Source organism: Vipera berus (assembly GCF_964194415.1).
Source record: "Vipera berus genome assembly, chromosome: 4".
NCBI classification, from domain to species: domain Eukaryota; kingdom Metazoa; phylum Chordata; class Lepidosauria; order Squamata; family Viperidae; genus Vipera; species Vipera berus.
The window spans coordinates 56,036,464-56,054,981 of NC_138206.1; the positions used below are offsets into that span (position 1 = coordinate 56,036,464).

At 36.9% G+C, this 18,518-nt stretch overlaps 1 protein-coding gene across 1 annotated transcript; it reads left to right on the plus strand.

Annotated features, from left to right (window-relative positions):
* The first annotated feature begins 1,182 nt into the window (after positions 1 to 1,182).
* Positions 1,183 to 16,246, plus strand: ETS2 (ETS proto-oncogene 2, transcription factor). The gene is made up of 10 exons (XM_081326494.1): positions 1,183 to 1,431; positions 5,480 to 5,551; positions 8,961 to 9,075; positions 9,474 to 9,593; positions 9,949 to 10,149; positions 10,900 to 10,983; positions 11,867 to 12,109; positions 12,524 to 12,791; positions 13,301 to 13,415; positions 14,797 to 16,246. The coding sequence occupies exons 2-10, from the start codon at positions 5,480 to 5,482 to the stop codon at positions 15,010 to 15,012; spliced, it is 1,434 nt and encodes a 477-aa protein (XP_081182620.1). The 5' UTR covers positions 1,183 to 1,431; the 3' UTR covers positions 15,013 to 16,246.
* The last annotated feature ends 2,272 nt before the right edge of the window (positions 16,247 to 18,518 follow it).

An 18,518-nucleotide genomic window follows, 5' to 3' on the forward strand; every position in this document is an offset into this window, starting at 1 on the left:
AATGTTACTTTTTACAGTTCTTGAAAGTGTCATGAAAATGAATGTCAGAAATTTCAAAGAAAGCTAAAGTACTTTATAACACTAGTGTTATAATCTATTACAAGGATAGATGGTCGCTTTATGTATTTATTATACTTGTAATTGGCCCAATAATCTAAATTCCCTAGCGAATGACAAATTATCTTCATGACATCAAATAAATCCTGATAATCACAACAGCTTCTTCATTATCCAAAGACTAGGACACTGATGATTTGCTGATAAACTGGTCTCAGAGAGCACCAAGGACCCCAAAGTTCAGGGGTGTCAAACTCGCAACCTCACATGAGGTGTCACAATGTATCGTGACTTTTTTTCCATTACCAGCAATGGGGTGGGCTCAGTTTTGGAATGACGCATCCGGCCCGTGGGCCGGCAGTTTGACACCCCTGCAATAGTTCAGCCCAGGGTGACAAATATTCTCTGGGCTCCTGAAGGGGAGTTTTGCTCTCCTCATCCTATGTATGGCCACTAGAGTTTGAATATTTTGATCTGATCCTGCAAGGCACACATAAAACCCATTAGAAACTCTGCAAGTTTGTTTGGATTCGCATAACATGCTAAGTCCTTAACCACAATTTACAAATCACAAAGTTTGCCTTCACACAGCACACTAAGTTAAAACCCACAGAAACCATATGATAGCCTAGTTTAGACTACTAGGCAAAGCTAGCTCCTGAACTAGTGAATTTTTATATTGTAAACCTAACCGGGCAAACCGATACAGCCAGACGGTATACAGAAGAGAGCTTAATCCAAAGTGGCCGATTTTTCTAAGGTACTCCTAGCCAGGTACTATCAACTCTCTCTCCCGCCATTCATTCATTCCAGGCGCAAAACTGCCTCGCTCTGCGCCGGCTAGGAAGACAGACGTTCCGGTTCTACACATCTGGCGGGCACCCGCTGGGCGACGCCAGCCTCCGCGGCTTCATCTGCCTCCCCGATGGAAGCGGCATGTCTTCCTGCTCTCGGGTGGGAGGAGGCTGGCTGGGCCTGGCCTACCGCTCCGCCTCCCTCCCTCCCTCCCTCGCCCGGTCTCAAGAGCAGGCTAGCCCCACACGGCTCAGCGCACGTATTCGCGCGCGGGCCGCCAGCCAAGACTGCCGAAGCTGACGCGCGCTCCGTCACCAGCACGTTGCCTTGTGCCCTGGGCAGGAGCCTTGCCTCTTCTTCCGGCGACGTGGTTTGCTACGACGAGGCTTCCTCCGCTCCGTTCAGCCGGTTTGAGATCCTAACAGCCCTTGGCGGGGTGTTGCTGCCCGGATGCGTGCTTTCGGCTGACGCGCAGGGAATATTTTGGGGTCCCCGAAGGAGGCTGGGACAGCTTTCACCAGCGCGGTGGCGACGACCAGACCGCGCGCCTCGTGGGACTTTGGCTTGGCGGCGACCCAGGTGAGAAAGGGAGGAAAGGGGCCGCCGAGTCCAAGAGGAGACGCGGGAGGCAGGAGCCATTTGGGACGCGCGGACGAGTCCCCCGGCCGGGTGGGGAGGAAGGCAGGAGGGAACGAGCGGACTCCGCCTGCCCCCTTTTGCTCTCGGTCCATCCAGCCTTTCTGTTCGGGGGCTGAGACAGTTTTGCCATTCTCTGAAAATGCGTGGGCCAGAGAGAGGCTTGTGGTAAGATAAATCTGGCGCCCGCCATCCGCATTGGATTACAGCTCCCATTAACCCTCAGCCATCAACTCCAGACCTGATGGGATTGTGTTTCAAACGTACCTGAGTGGCCCCGAGTCTGCTCCATTTAGTTGTACGAGGCTTCCTGTTGTCTGGTGAAGATGTAGGGGTTTTTTTAATGGTTTTCTAGATCCGTACGACATATTTGCCGAGCGACCAAAAAGCTCGTTTGGGAGAGAATGTCTTAGATCCCTCGGTTTGTCCCTAACTTGAATATGGAATTCTTTAAAAGAGAGTTTATTAGGATAGCACTTTAAGAAGATTATATGGACAATCCCTATGTGGAAATCGGAGATAAAGAGAGGTGCGCATTGGATTTCCCATGCAATTCTTTTGGCCAAGGTTTTTTTTTTTTGCTTCCCCTTGCTTAAATAGAGGCCCTCTTTCTAAACAATACTTGGATGATTTCTCATTTAAATGCCTGAATTATGACCCAGAAAGGCAACTAAAATGTGTTGGGTTTTTTTTTTCTCCAATGCTCTGTTTAAGAATTTAAAAAGTGAATGTAGATTGAAGGTGACAAAAATGTTGATGTAGTTCACAGTTCTCATCAATCTAATAAATATTGTTAAGTTCCTACAAGGGGGCTTTTGAAAAATTTTATATTAGTAGTTTGCTCACCATATGTTCCCTTTCCCCAAAGGGTCATGTGTAGACACAACATGACATGAAGTCAGTTTAGAGTTTTGTTTTGTGTTTGTTCATGTGTCAAGGAGACAGACAGAACTGCTGAATTTCTTAAGATAGGACTGTAGTGCATATCTCTCAAACCTAGGTGTGTAGGGCTGTTGGTTGCAAAGCAGTGTTGCGTATTCATGTTCATATTGTGTAATTATTGATTAAGCCTTAAAATGTAGCAAGTTGAAGTGTTGGTATTGGAAAGTATTAAAAGTATTGAATTATGAGTAAACTCATCACTGAATTTCCAGTATTTAAATTCCTTTCAATCTTAGGGTTTCTCAAATAAACACAACTTGAGTTCAAATACCTGTTTATGCTAATGAGGAAGTTAACTTGAAATTACAGTACAAGCATTTGTTAATTACCGTAATACTTATTCAGAGTGAGATCACTTATGCATAACTGAATTTTATGATGTTTACTTGCAAGTTTGAGTACTTGGTATATAAGACAAGCTGCTCTGGGCTGCCAGATCTGGGCTGTGACAAATCTGAGAAACTCTTTACTGCCACCTGTTGGTCATCCAGAGATTTTCAGTCTAGATATGATAACCCTAATCTCATGGTAGCTAAAACTGGTAACCACAGGCTCCTTGGGTTTCTGTGTAATGAATAATTTCCTGCTGGTATTTAATACATTTTCGTTTTCCATGATTTTTCTTTGTATTTGTTTTTCAGGGCCTGCCCTGTTTTTTAGTCTTAAAGTGTCACACAATTCTTTGTTGCATCTTTAATTAATGAGATTAAAATAGGTCTTCTGTGGCATAATGGAGAATATTTAATAGGGGGTGATTTTGTTTAATCCTGTTTTTGTGTGTATCTCAAAACAAATATAATTCATATTTAGAAATCTTATTTATGCCTGAAGCTTACTAGTGGGCATTACCAAAATACAATAACTAAAAGCTTGTTATATAGTTAGGGTTCATGTATTTAAAGATGTCCAAGCTATTGTTAGGAAATCATGTACCATCTTTTTGAGCTTCATTAAGCTATACTGGTAGATACATGTTTGTGTGTTATCCTGAACTATGTCGCCAAAATATTAATGCTGAGGGTTATTGTGATGGTGAGGGGGATCAGAGATGTATATAACCAACAGAGATGTATATTCTATGTCAGGGGTCCCCAATCCCCGGTCCTTGGACCAGTACCGGGCCACGGCATACCAACAACCGGTCTGCACAAGCAAATCCCCATCTGTGGGATGCAGGCAGCGCACAAAACCACGCACCCTCCAGTCCATGGAAGAACCTCTTTCCATGGAACTGGTCCCTGGTGCCCAAAAGGTTGGGGACCTCTGTTCTATGTTGTTGAACAAAAGATACAGTCAACAGTGAATATATTGGGTTTTGAATAGGTTTAGATCATATTGTAGTTATATGACTGCTGAAGTTCAAACGTTAAACTACCTTAAAACATTTGAGGGCAAAGGTTTAGTACGAGGAGGAGGAGAAAGAATAGTACTATAGATATTTATAAATTTGTAGAACAAAATAATGGCAGTGGTATTTTTACTAGGATATACGTACCTGAAAAAGTTGCATTATAATGGATTTTTAAAATATTCCATATAGTTAGAGCTTCTTTTGTATTTGAACAAGGTAATAGATAAGATAATCTTCATGTTAAAAATTATTTTGATTGTTTGTAGTCATTTAGGTAATGTATAAACAATAATAACAGCAAACCAGCTTGATTTCATTGTCAAAATATTTTAACTAGTCTCACCCCTCTCCCCAGCAACTTTTACATTCTTTTATGAAGAACTACAAATTAAAGTTTATGTGATACTGATGGGATTTAAGAGTAATACAATCAAAGTGATACTGCCCAAAACTGATATCAAAGAGTTAACATAAAATAACAAAGGTTTGTGATAAAACATATGTCCATTGTGTCAAGCTGAAGCCCCAACCCCCCAATTACTTCTTTTTACAACCTTTTCATTCAGTATATTCTTATACTTAATATAGGTTTTCAGATTTTACCTTAACTCCATCAACTATAGTTTTTAAGAGATTTATTTAAAAAAACCACATGTCTTATTTGGCATTATTAAATACAGTATACTATCATTTCCTTTTACTGTACTGTGTGTGTGTTTGTATCTGGTTGTGAACAAGGATCCATAACAATACAGGTACAACCAATTACAACCACAATTGAGCCCAAGATTTCTATTGCTAGGCAAGACAGTTGTTAACTGAGTTTTGCCCCCATTTTACAACATTTCTTTACACAGCTGTTAAGTGATCACTGCAGTTAAGTTAGTAACACGGTTGTTAAGTGAATCTGGCTTCTCCATTGACTGCTTGTCAAAGGATCACAAAAGGGGATAACAGGACCCTTATCATAAATACAGGCTAGATGCCAAGCATCTGAGTTCTGATCACATGACCATGGGGATGCTGCAACAGTTATAAGTGTGAAGACTTATAGATTATAAATTATATAAGTTATATATTATTATTATAAGTGTCAGACAGCACAGACTTATCCCCAACAGCCTGTGCCTGTGTTCAACAGTGAAGGAATACAGGGCAGAAAACATCCTGCAGCCAAAAAGGCTCCACACACATTTGCACTACTCAGGCAGCCCTGAGGACACAGGTAAACCTCCAAATGGTTTCAACGACTCTGTAAAGGAATGCAAATGACCATCTGTCTGTAAGGAGTATAAATCCTTCCCACCATCTAGTCAGAGCTGAAGAAGCTTCTTGGATGAGAAGTGAAACATCTTCAAAAGAAACACAAGAAAGTCCAGTTACCTCCTGAAAAAAAATCACCTTTGGGATTAGTCTTGAAGAGAATTATTTTCACCTTCAGAAGTAATTCCACAATGTGCTATATGAGAATGATTTGTCTTGTTCATCCATTATTTTAAAGATCATTTACATGTAATGGTAGTTTACTACGTATGTGTATTATATATAAGAAAATTGGCTTCACCACCTCAAGATGAAAGAATTCTCATATAGGTATACCTTAGTGAGCTGCAATAGATGCACGATTTGGATATAACCATGAGTTGTTTTTTATTTCATTTATAAACCAATACTGTTGTATTTTGTTTCTACTTTTAGATGAATGAATTTGGAATTAAAAACATGGATCAAGTAGCACCTGTTTGCAGTGTATATAGAGAATTGTTCAAGGTAAGCTATGAAGGAAAAACAGATATGTGTAGTAAAATCCAGCTTAAACCCTGGGCAAAGCATATCAATTTAATGAACAAATTATGGGATTGTATTAGTCTATATTATACTATGCCAGCAATAATTAATGGTTTCACTGAATTTCACTTATTACTATTACTGATTTAATAAATTACACAAATCTACAGTGTCATTTTAATCCTAATTACATTTTTTTAAAAAGAGAACAAAAGTAGTAAGTAATGCTCTCAGTCAGCAATTAACTCTTGCCTGGTCATCTCTACAAAAGATATTTAATATGGCATTAATATAACTAAAATTATTTTCATATCACTGTCAATCTCTACTACAATATCATTGTCATTATATGTCATATTATGGTCTTGATGTTACTTCTATACAATATTTACATATAATTTTTAAAATATCAAATTTATACATATTTGCTTGCTTTGACATTGTAACGTGACCTTTTAAAAATAAAATATAATTAATTATATAATACAATTAATTATATTGAAAACCCTTCTGTCAGTATTGCCTCAAATTCAAAACTCAGAATATGTACTAGAAAGTAGTTACTTATTTGTTAGCTTAACAGTAAGCGTTAGGACTATTTGTTCATTTACTTAAAAAGCTGAATCATAATACAACACTTTTGATAGACTCTCATTAACCTGGGCTGTGTCACTTATTGACAGAGCTGGTTGTAAAGCATCTTGTGGGCCTAATGAGTGACTCCCGTTGGCCTTGAGGGGGCAGGCCCATCACCATAGGGCTTTTCTGAGATCTTTTAAGATTTGGCAATGAGTGCCATTTTCCACTAATCCATAGCAGCTCTGACATAGGACATCACATTTTATTAGAGCTGGTTGGATCTAATCTATAGAAGTTTTAAACATGCTCATTTTACTGTTTAATTTCATGTTTTAAACATGCAGAATACTTTTGAAGTACAGTATCCCTTTTGATCTTACAGAGTGTTGCATTTTTTCCAGTGACTCAGTGCAAGGGATCATTTATTTACACAAAACAGAGGAGTTTCCAGATTATGTTGAAAGTGTTTGTCCTTTCCTCTAAATATTAGTGATGACTCAGATCTTTTTATCTATTAACACTGAAAGAATTTGTCATTACTATGCCAGCTATCTAGCTTTCTAATCATTTCATTTATAGAGCAAGTTGCTTAACTTCTTGATGTTGAACTTTGTAACTTGAAAAATCTGTAGTTTCATTATTCCAGACTGAAACACTATGACTAAATTTTATATAGCTCGTTGGGTAGCTCATTTAAACAATATATGAAATTCTATAATAACTCATTAGAAACTTACGCTGCATTAATACTAAAATGCCTGATGGTACTGCTGCCCCATCACTGATAAGTGATTTATAAAACAGTACAGATTAATACAGCAACATAACCATAATGAGACATAAATTGCATTTTGATATGCAAATTGAAGTGTTCCAGGCATGTATTGCACCAGCGTTTCTTGCATTTATTTATTTGTTTATCAAATTTGCATGTCACTCAACTCCCAGTGATTCTGGGTGACTTAGGATCAGGCTATTTGAAAAACCCATTCTCCCATAGGACCATGCCCATACTTTATGGCCCCTAAAAAAATCCAAGGCTCATTGCAACTACTGTACGTATTACTGATGAGATATTTGGCATAATCATGAAAAGCTATTATGCAGTTTGAGAAACCTCTCCTGAGCACAAAAAAATCTTAACATTTGTAACTGAATCAGACATTTAACATAATACATGGTTCATCCTTCTAACTATATATGGTGCCAAGCAGTCATTTAAAGGCATTTAATGCAAGTACTGATGCATATAAAAAAATGCAGGTCTTTAAATAGTACCAAAAGGCCCAAATAACTGAGCCCAAAATGTATTGAATGTTATCAGAGGAGTTTTTTCAAGTTTCTAGGTCTGCATCTATATTTCAGAAAAAATCTTAAAATCTTTGTATGCTGTTAGTTGATATTATGGAAAGAAAGTTATTTTTTTAGAAATGACTCATTAGTACAGAATGCAAGTATCCAAATTCTTCCTCAGTGACTTATGAGTTGCACTAACATTTTTGAACATGTATCCAAGGGATTTTCAGTTCTGAGTTGGAGATGATAACATTTTTATGATTTGAATTGAATTGAATTGATTAATTTCTATAGCCATCCATCTCAACAAGTAACTCTGGGCAGCATACATCATAAAACATAACAATTTAAAACAATTATAATAGTTCAAAATAAACATACATAGGTGAAGGTAAAGGTTCCCCCGCACATGCGTGCTAGTCGTTTCCGACTCTAGGGGCTGGTGCTCATCTCCATTTCAAAGCCGAAGAGCCAGCACTTGTCCGAGGACGTCTCCGTGGTCATGTGGCCGGCATGACTAGACGCCAAAGGCGCACGGAATGCTGTTACCTTCCCACCGTAGTGGTCCCTATTTTTCTACTTTCATTTTTACGTGCTTTCGAACTGCTAGGTTGGCAGAAGCTGGGACGAGTAACAGGCGCTCACTCTGTTATGCGGCACTCGGGATTCGACCCACCAAACTGCTGACCTTCTGATCGACAAGCTCAGCGTCCTAACCCACTGAGCCACCACTTCCCTTAAACATACATAGCATCACGTAAAACTGTTGCTGTGAATATTAATACAGGCAGGAAACGGAGCTCTTAACACACCCGGCAGCCCAGGTACACAACCAAGTCTATACAGCGTTGTGAGTGTTTGACAGGGTCGGAGTCATCCTGACTTCTGAAGAGAGACTATTTTAGAGGGTAGGTGTTAAGGCAGAGAGGCCACGTCTTGAGGTTCCCACCCGCTGTCATTCCTTAGATGATGGGACCCACAACATTTTCAAACTGCCTGACCAAATTGGGCAGGTAGAAATGACTGGGAGAAGACTGTCCCTAAGGTAACCTGGCCTCAAGCCATGAAGGATTTTAAAAGTGATAACCAGCACATTGATTTGCATACAGAAACACACTAAATTTGTCAAATATCCAACACCCTTTACTACCCATGCAGCCACATTCTGCACCAACTGAAGCTTCCAAATACTATTCAAAGACAACCCTATAGAGAACACATTGCAGTAGTCCGTGTGAGAGATCACAAGGGCATGAGAGACTGTAAACAAAGTCTCCTGATCCAGGAAGAGCTGCAACCAGCACACCACCCTAAGGTGTACAAAGGGACTCCTGGCCATTGCTGCCACCTATTCTTCTAGCAGGAGCCATGAATCCAAGAGGACCCCATACTGCGCACCAGATCCATCTGGGGCATTGCCCCAAATTAAAATGCCACATTTGCTTTGTCATAATATACGTATTAAACTTGCTGTGGATGTAATAAGATACTCACTTTGATGTTTTCTATCTTTCAGCGCCAACATGCATTTGATAGCTTTGAAGGTGTTTTGTTTACTGGATTCTATCCACCTCTGAATGAAGATCAGACACTTCAGGAAGTGCCAACTGGCCTTGATTCTATTTCTTTTGGTAAAGCCTGTTTTTATAAGGAATTTTATCATGCTAATTAAAGGAATTCCAAGTCATTTGCACAAGAAACTAGGGAGGAAACAATCTCCAGATTATCAAAAGTCATTGCAAAAAGTTCATATTTTAGAAATGTTTCTATAGAAAATAATTTGTGCACAATTCTTTATAATCATTATTTAGCCTTAGAAGTGGAAAGGAATAAACTAGGAACTACTACTGACCTTCTATTAAGAATTCTAGCTATTAACAATTCAGAAGCTATACTACTGATTGGATTTATTTAACGTTAGACATTGATACAACTTATACCTAACAAAACAAAACATCCCTTCTTTTTCTGCAGACTATTTTCTCTTTGTTCTTGTTACATCCAACATTATAATTCCTTTGCTTTTCAGAATCAAACTCTTCTGAATTGCCACTCTTAACTCCATGTAGTAAGGCTGTGATGAGTCAGGCCTTAAATGCAACTTTCAGTGGCTTCACAAAAGAACAGCACAGATTAGGCATTCCAAACAGTAAGTGGAGTTTTTTTTTCTCGCTTCCTTTCAATTAGGCTAATTGATAATGGTATCTTTTTCCCCCTCCTAATATAATAAAATATTTACCATACAATTTTCTTATCCTAAACCATTACTTGCAAATACATTCATCTCAATAATGGTAACGTTCACATGAATACGCTTAAGATTGTATCCTATATATCTACAGTTGTAAACTGAGTTAAATATTAAGAGCTTTAGCTCCAAAAATGTGTGGATTCAGGTGGTAGTAAAGGGGATAGTAGCTATTATATTTCAGTGTATGCTACTACAGCTTCCCTTGAGGGAAAAAAATCTTGATAAAGTAATTTGGTTTTCTTGCTTTCTGCAGATCCCTGGCTTTGGACCCAACATCATGTATATCAGTGGCTTTTCTGGGCTACCACTGAATTTAGTTTAGTGAATGTGAACTTTGAGAGATTTGCTATGAATGGCCAAGAGTTATGCAATCTGGGAAAGGAACATTTTTTGGAACTAGCACCTGATTATGTTGGTGACATACTGTGGGAGCATTTGGATCAGATGATAAAAGGTGACTAAGCTAAATCAAAGTAATAGCTGAATATGCAGAACACACAAACCAGTTGTATTGTGGCAACATTGAGAAAACACTTGTAAAACGTCAAAGTGAATTCTAACTTGCCAGTTATTTATATCTAAAGGAACTAGAGTGTTTGCTTTTGCTTCCCGTACGATTGGAGATTATCTTAATATGGGAGTTCTTGTCTGCTTTGATTAAGCTGAAGACATAGATTAGAACTGATTTAAGATGGATTCATATACTATGCTAAGCCAAACATAGGTGGTCCTAGCTACAAACACATTTCGAAGCAGATGGAACTAATACAGTAAAAATCAGCCTTACCAGGGAAACTCACGTTGTGACTTTGGACCAGTCAACATCTTTCAATTAAATATAAAGATTGCCCTTGTGGTGAAATCTTGAAGGAAAGGAGAGATTGTTTTAGGTTACTGAAAGTGTACGTATTACTGCAAATGTAAAAAATACATGCATCTCATTGACTTCATTTATTTATATGTGACTGCACAGCTTACAATAAAATAATAAAAATAAAATAATATAAAATTATGTTTTACTTTTAGAAGTATAAGTTGGACTTAACTGTGATCAGTTAAAGCTTTTAAAGTTCCAAAACAATAAATTATTTTCAAAATGGTAGGTAATTTTGACATAAAATATGTTTTGGTGAAATATATGACACATTGTCAAAGCAAGTTTTCCTATTTAGGTATATATTTAAACATCTTTGTTTGTTCTCAGACAATGAAGAGAAGCCACAAGATCAATATGTGGAAAATTCTCACCTTACTTCATCTCCACATTGGGTCAACAACAACTCTTTAGGTAAATTTTATTTCAATAATTATAGTATCAAAATTAGAGGGGCGCAATTTCCGTTTAATGAGAATAAGGCTTCTCATTCAATATCTGTATTGAACAACAACAGTAACAACAAAAGATCTTAGACTAATGCATTTAAACTACAAAAAGTGTTTCTGGGTTTTTTGTTTTGTTTTTTTGCTGGGGGCATGTCAGTGAAAGAAGAAAATGGACATCGAGAAAAACATGGATAAAGTTCAAAATAGGTGTATAGTTCAGTGCTACAAACTTGCAAAACAGGAACTTTGATGAAATGGCTTATGTTTCAGATCAGCAGCTGATATTTGAAATGCAGAAAGTCTCCTGTGATGTTAGTGGCCAGATATATGTGCTTTGTTTTGACAAACACTCCATATAGTATAAAATATACAGTGTTTGAGTTGGATCAATTACAGTATATCCATTGAATGTAAGAATTAGCCATTATTTCATTTCTTTGTGAATATTAAATAATGTGATATATTAAATAAGGATGATATATTCAGTTTTGCTTTGCTGAAATTTTAGGATCACTAAAATTAACACTATGTTAAGTTGAAGTACTAGTTGCTATAGATGCTTTAAAGTTTATAAAAGCAACTGTAGACATGGAAGTGCATTAAGGTAGTTATATACTAGCAAGAGACAGAGTTATATTATCTTTGTATTTCAGCTGGTTCCCTCTTTCAGAAAAGTATAAAGATTATGTTTTGTTTAGTTGAGAATATGTATAATGGTAGCATTTATTCATAGACTGTCACTAAATTTGATTCAGGAATGTTCTCAAATAAAGTTGTTTAATTGGATGGTAGGTACTATTGAAAAAATAAAGGATTTCTAACCACAGTATTGTGGGTTTGTTTTTTAGGCACTAATGTTGAACAAGTACAGTATTGCACTCAAATACCCAGCTATCCAAAAACTCTAAGTTTTCAAAAAAACAGAGCTCTGGGAGATGTATGTCAGACGACAATTGGGCCAAATCTTGTTAATGTAAAACAAGAATTTCAGATGTTTCCTAAAGCACAATTGGAGACTGTCAGTGTGAACTACTGTTCAATGAATCAGGATTTCACAAGAAATAATCTGAACTTGGTGTTGGATAATACAAGTAAGATGTCTATTTCCTTGTGTTTACGAGCAGTTATATATTCAAATATGAGGTTGCTTATTTTTGTTTTAATAGCCCACTTCTTTGCTTATGACTTAATCATAAAAGTGATTTAACGGGTTTCATAGAGTTAGTCTTTAAATTGATAATTTTACTGATGACAACTGCACAAAGCTACAGTAACCTGGAGGGGGTTTAAACATCTCTGAGGTGTGATACATTTTACCATATCTGTTCAAATTAGCTCAATCAAATACATTTGTAAAATTAAAGTATAATGAAATTTAGGCGTATTCTCCTAGTTCAATTGCTTGTATGTTGAATAAGTACAGCATTTTAAAATCCAACTTCAGGTGTAATTGCTATTCAGATGTATGCAAATCGCTCTTCATGAACTTTTCTTGTTTTGTCCAGGTAAACCCAGAGAGCATGATTCAAATGACAGTGGCACAGAAAGTTATGAAGGCTCGGATTCATTGCTACAGTCTTGGAATAGTCAGTCCTCCTTAGTAGATGTTCAGCGGGTCCCATCTTATGACAGCTTTGAAGATGATTGCAGCCAGTCCTTGTGTCTGAACAAACCCACGATGTCATTTAAAGACTATATTCAAGAAAGGAGTGACCCCGTAGAGCAAGGGAAACCAGTTATTCCAGCAGCAATCCTAGCAGGATTTACAGGCAAGTGAAATATTTTCCTGTCCCTTTTTTGTCTTTAGGCCTACTTGCTTCAATGATGGTAGAGAGATTCAAATGAAAATTGTGTATGCTGAGACTCATATTCAGTACTCTCTGCTTAATCTGAAGCGATTATTTTGATATAAAGCCCATCATTTCACAACATTGCCTTGTCCTTTAATTCTATTTCTCAACTAAATTTGGTTCAGCTGAAGTTCGGTGTGCTCTAAAATGGAACAACACTTTAAGAGAGAAAAAGATTAATTCAGACAACAGTTCTGGATTTAATTTTTTTTTAAAAGCCTCATCTGTTGTAATAAATCCCTATTATTTACCATCTTTTTCTAATATAGATTCTGGTGTCTGGTTGATCTTTTAATCAGAAAGATTTTTAAAAGAATTACGTACTTAATATTTAAATCTTGAAAATTATTTTTTTCTGACATTCCTATGACTCCTTGAGTGTGTCTTTCTGTGTGTATACTTTAACCATTTTATTTTGATATTGATAGGCAGTGGACCCATACAGCTATGGCAATTTCTTCTAGAACTTCTGACTGACAAATCTTGTCAGCCATTCATTAGCTGGACTGGAGATGGTTGGGAGTTTAAACTTGCAGACCCAGATGAGGTTAGTAATTCAAGTCATCCATTATTAAAAATAAATAGAAGTTTATAGCAGCTAGCAGAGCATAGCTGTAGTAGTTATATATCAAACTAGGATTAGGAAACTGAGTTTTCAATCTATTCTTAGCCATAGATATTCACTGGGATTTCAGGGTAGTTTCTATATTTCTAGATGGAGATCTATCTATCTCAGTCTCAGTCCAACTTACTTTACAGATTTGTTGTTCTGATCAAATGAATGAAGATCCCTAATTAAGCCACTTTGAGGCTCCTGAAGAAAAGGCAGGGTGTAAACTAACAAATTACGCAGAGCCACCAGGAAGAAAAGGGCCACTTCAAACATCTCATTCAGAAGTAATGATGTGTGATTATAGCCTCAGTTTCATATATTAATATGGAATTGTACAGGCAAGTCTCTGATTAATTACATTGTATACAGAACAGTTTACAAGTGGTTGTAAACTTATGTTCTTTTGTTTAATGACCATTCAAAGTTATGACAGCACAGAAAAATGTTATTTACAACCAGTCCCCACACTTACAACCATTGCAGCATCCCCTTAATTACATAATCAGAATTTGGGGATTTGGCAACCAGCATGTATTTATGATGGTTGCAGCATCCCATGATCACGTGATTGCCAATTGCAACCTTCTGATATGCAAAGTCAACAGGGGAAGCTGGTTGCTTAATGACCATATAATTCACCCAGTTGCAGTTATTCAAATAACATAGCAAAAAAGGCCATAAAATCAGGTGTGACTCAGTTAATGACTGCATCTCTTAGTGATGGACGTTCTGGTCCCAGTTGTGGCAGGAAATCAAGGACTACCTGTATATCACAGATGTCAAACTGCCGGTCCACGGGCCGGACACGTCATCTGGAAGCCGCAACCACCCCATTGCCGGCAATGGCAAAACTGTCCCGATACATTGTGCGATGTCACGTGACGTCGCGAGTTTGACGTGCGCTGTAAATCCTTAGCTAATTTAAATACGAACTCTCAAGTTATGGAACTTCATATCCTCTTAAAGGAAGATCTGTTCTGAAGATGGTACTAAATTAGAAATGAGAATGGAAATTGTGCTCTTTATTGAGATGTAGACTTTGAAGCTCCAGTAACTAAGTAGTTGCTCAGTAGCTAAATCTTTATTGGTACTGAGTATTACAACTGAAGTTTTACTTGGACCCAGTTATGTATTGTAATTGAAGTTTATTGTTGGACGCAACTGAGAGTTATAGTTGGACTTGTGTCTCTGTTAATGACTGAGATTCATGGCATGTGGAAGAAGACTAATGATTCTGCTACTTTTAAAGTAGAGTTTACCATTTCACTGGAATCTAAATAACTACATTAAATTGTTTTCTTTCTTCTTATCTCAGGTTGCAAGAAGATGGGGCAGAAGAAAAAACAAGCCCAAAATGAACTATGAGAAGTTAAGCCGTGGTCTACGTTATTATTATGATAAGAACATTATTCACAAAACTTCAGGCAAACGTTATGTATACCGTTTTGTATGTGACCTACAAAATCTGTTGGGATATACAGCAGAGGAACTCCATGCAATGCTAGGAGTGCAGCCAGATACTGAAGACTGAGCACTGCGGTCTTGATAGCTTTGGATGTAAGAACGCATGAATCTGTGAATTGGGACCTTCTGCATCAGTCATTGGAATAATCCTCTGACTGTTTGGAGTAGTACACTGTTGAACTCCTAAAAGAAGTCTTTTCATAATTGGGGCAAGAAGTGGATTCAGTTTCAGGCAGAAGAAAAAGAACTTATGTATCCAGCCTTTTCAGCAGTCTTTGCCGAGGTCAACCCAGTTCCTGACTGCAACCTGAAGACAGAAAACTGCTCTGGGGGCTCAGGGTTCAATTATGTCAACTTCTGTATAAGTAAGGGTGACACCCAGACTAAACCTATTGGAATTTCAAACATTATCCCCCTTCCCATTTTACTGTTAACAACCTTGCAGACGTTACATATCATTTGTTTTATTGAGGGAGAAAAGGCTAAGTTATCTTTTATTTAATATAGGTGCCACATAAATTTACAAAGGGCATTCTTTTAGAGTTGTGTATGTTTCATCATGCACATCTTGGAACCAGAAGGAACAATGGCAGAGATTCCGTACAAGGACATAAAAAATATACCATTTCAAAAAAAATCTGTATATTTATGTGTGGTGTGTACGCTTAAGCATGTTGATATGTTTCTCTGGCAGTGAAAAGCTCCTATTTAATAAATATTGTATATTGTAATTTAAAATCATGTAAACATCTGAAGTGGAAGAATGTGTTTCAAAAGAGCAGCTTTTACAGCATCTTGGAAGATTTTAATTTTTCAAGGGAATTTATATGAAATAAGCACATGCCAAGTGTCCCTGTCGCAGAAGACTGTTTACGGCTGATGAACACCTGAACTTTTATGGCAAGAACCTAATTGTTCAGTCTGGGTCATAAAGTTTTATTTGAGTGATGGTGTAACTGAAAATAGAAATGTTGCTAAAACTATATTTATTAATGGAAAATCACTTCTATGCATGTCCTTTTAAATATATATATATATTTCTTATTCTTTCAATTTGTCCCTTTGTCATCCCTGTCATTCACCTCTAATGAATTATCCTGATTAAAATAAGAATTCTATTTTTGGAAAAAAATCTCATTTCTTTTCTGCAATTAGAAAACAGATTTATAGCAGCTATTTTTACTGCAGAAGCAAAAGGCTTCACTGGGAAACATGTAAATTGTAAGAAAACATTTTTAATTTGAAAATGCTGTAAACTTACCAAATGAAGTTTAAAAACATTTACTTTTATTAAAACACCTTGAACAAGGGCCAGTAATTATGTAGTTATTTATGTTTCAAAGTTGTTACTTAACTTCCTCTTAAACAATTCATTGATAAATGTCTAAACAAGACAAATTATATTTGCCTGATAATTCCAGCATAAATACAACCCCAAATTTATTTGCCTGCCTGTACAATGATTTCTGAGGGCTGCTGGAATTCAGCTGCATATGTTCCATCTCTTGGTCAGCATTGTTCTATGGAAGAGATGATATATATGTCCATGTACATACTTGGTTAGCTCTTAAATGAATAGATGTAGATGTTAGCAAGAGACATTATAAAAGTGAGTAACAGAAAACATTGGTAAATCTATAACTTCATTTTCATTCAATGTACTTTTACGTTGGAGAAGTAAATCAATGCTTACATTCTTGCTTCCAGTATAGCTTTAACTTGTGCTTTAAAAGCAATCATTCTAAGTCACATGCACTTTTTTCTAGGTTATATAAAAACATTGCCCAAGAGTAGTTGCTGGTAAAATACACATCAAAATACAGCTGTGGAAAATTTGGGGAGTTTCCCATGCATGCTTTCTAATGGCAGATGCATCTTGTATTTCATTTTCCAGCCTTCATCTTTTTGAGGGGGAATTTAATCCAATCATTTTATTTCATAGTTTCCACTTTTGTAAATTTTAGTTTCTGTATAATGTGAAGGACTTGAAACAACATGTAGATTAGGAGATCCTCACACCATATGCTTACATTAGCAGACAAAAACATGCTGTCTGGTTCTAATGCCACTTGTTTTATTATGCAAGATGTTTTTTTAAAGGAATCATTCCAATGAGCAAAATATGATATATATCAATTCACTACATCCTTTCCCGGTGTCTTCTATATTGGTTATACTGTAATACTGTACTTAGATTGAAGTATATATTTAATATGATTACCTGAAATGCAACCAGCTTAGTTCCATAGTTAATGGAAGAGATAGTGAGAAAATACCCGATTTTGTCATTCCCTGAGCAAACTGACATTCTAGTAGCTATATAAATGCAGGAGAAGGTAACATTAATGACATAGATGCTGTGATGTACTTCAATTAACTGCTAGTATCTTTCACCTAATGGCAGTCTTGGGAAGAGGACTGCTAGCCACGTGAAAGCCAATAAGTTTATCATCCCTGGTAATGAAAAGATGGGAAGAAAAAATGCTGGAGAAGTGAAAGATAATTATTTCTTTTTGTCGTGCTTTGGAGCTTCAAAAAACAAGCTGTTTTGTCTTTTTCCTTTGAGGGCTATACTGCACTTAGTAAATATGGGTCTACAAACTATTAAGAATTGCTCATTTCCAATGATGTCATAGGCAAAGTCCATAGGTTAGGTTCCCATGACAACCAAGCACACATTTATTCTAACAAGAATTGGGGAAGGCGCTGTTAGCTGGCACTGAAAAAAACAATTTTTTCTATTGGCGAAACTGGCTAAAAATAAATGTAGGAACTGAAAGCTAAAGCACCAGGTAGCTCATCTAACGTACTATGGGAACATGCAGCCTTCCAAAATTATGAAATATGTTCTTAATTGAACACACTGAAGAGAATGTGGTAATGTTGTGGTAAATTTTGGTGTTTTAACATTGCTGTATGTCTACTGAATAATACAGAACACAAAGTTCTTGTCTCATTTACAGTAAAAGCAGAAGAGATGTTACATCATAGCAGTAAACAAAAAATAATGTCCAGGCTACTACAACAGCCTTCCAAAACGTAATCAGCTATTTTGGCTTTTAACTGTCTGCTCAGCACTGCAATGAAAGTCTGATAGGGCAGAATAGATGCATTTTGTTTTTCTGCATCAACTATTCACAACATTGATAAACTAATTTAGACTGCTACACTTTGGGGCAACAACATGAAACCAGAGATCAGTTGGTGCTCGGAAGTCAACTCTGTGATTGGATTTTTTTTTTAATAAACACGTTTGGCACTAGATTATGAGAAAAATATGCTTGTGAACAGGTGAGAAATGTCATTCTTTCGCAAACAACCACTCATAGGATTTAAAAGTACAAGATTTTTCATCATTGACAGTATTCAAAGGAAACTTGCTTGCGCATTTATTTATTAATTTATGTACTTAGGGACCATCTAACTTAGGGAATTAGAACAGAAAACAATAAATCAGTTAAAAAAACAGAACCGCTCACATTTGATAGCCTCCACTTATCTCATTTCTGTGTAGCGTTGAATAATATGTGGTAGATTAAAGCTTGATACAAACAGGGATGGTAAATAGACCTA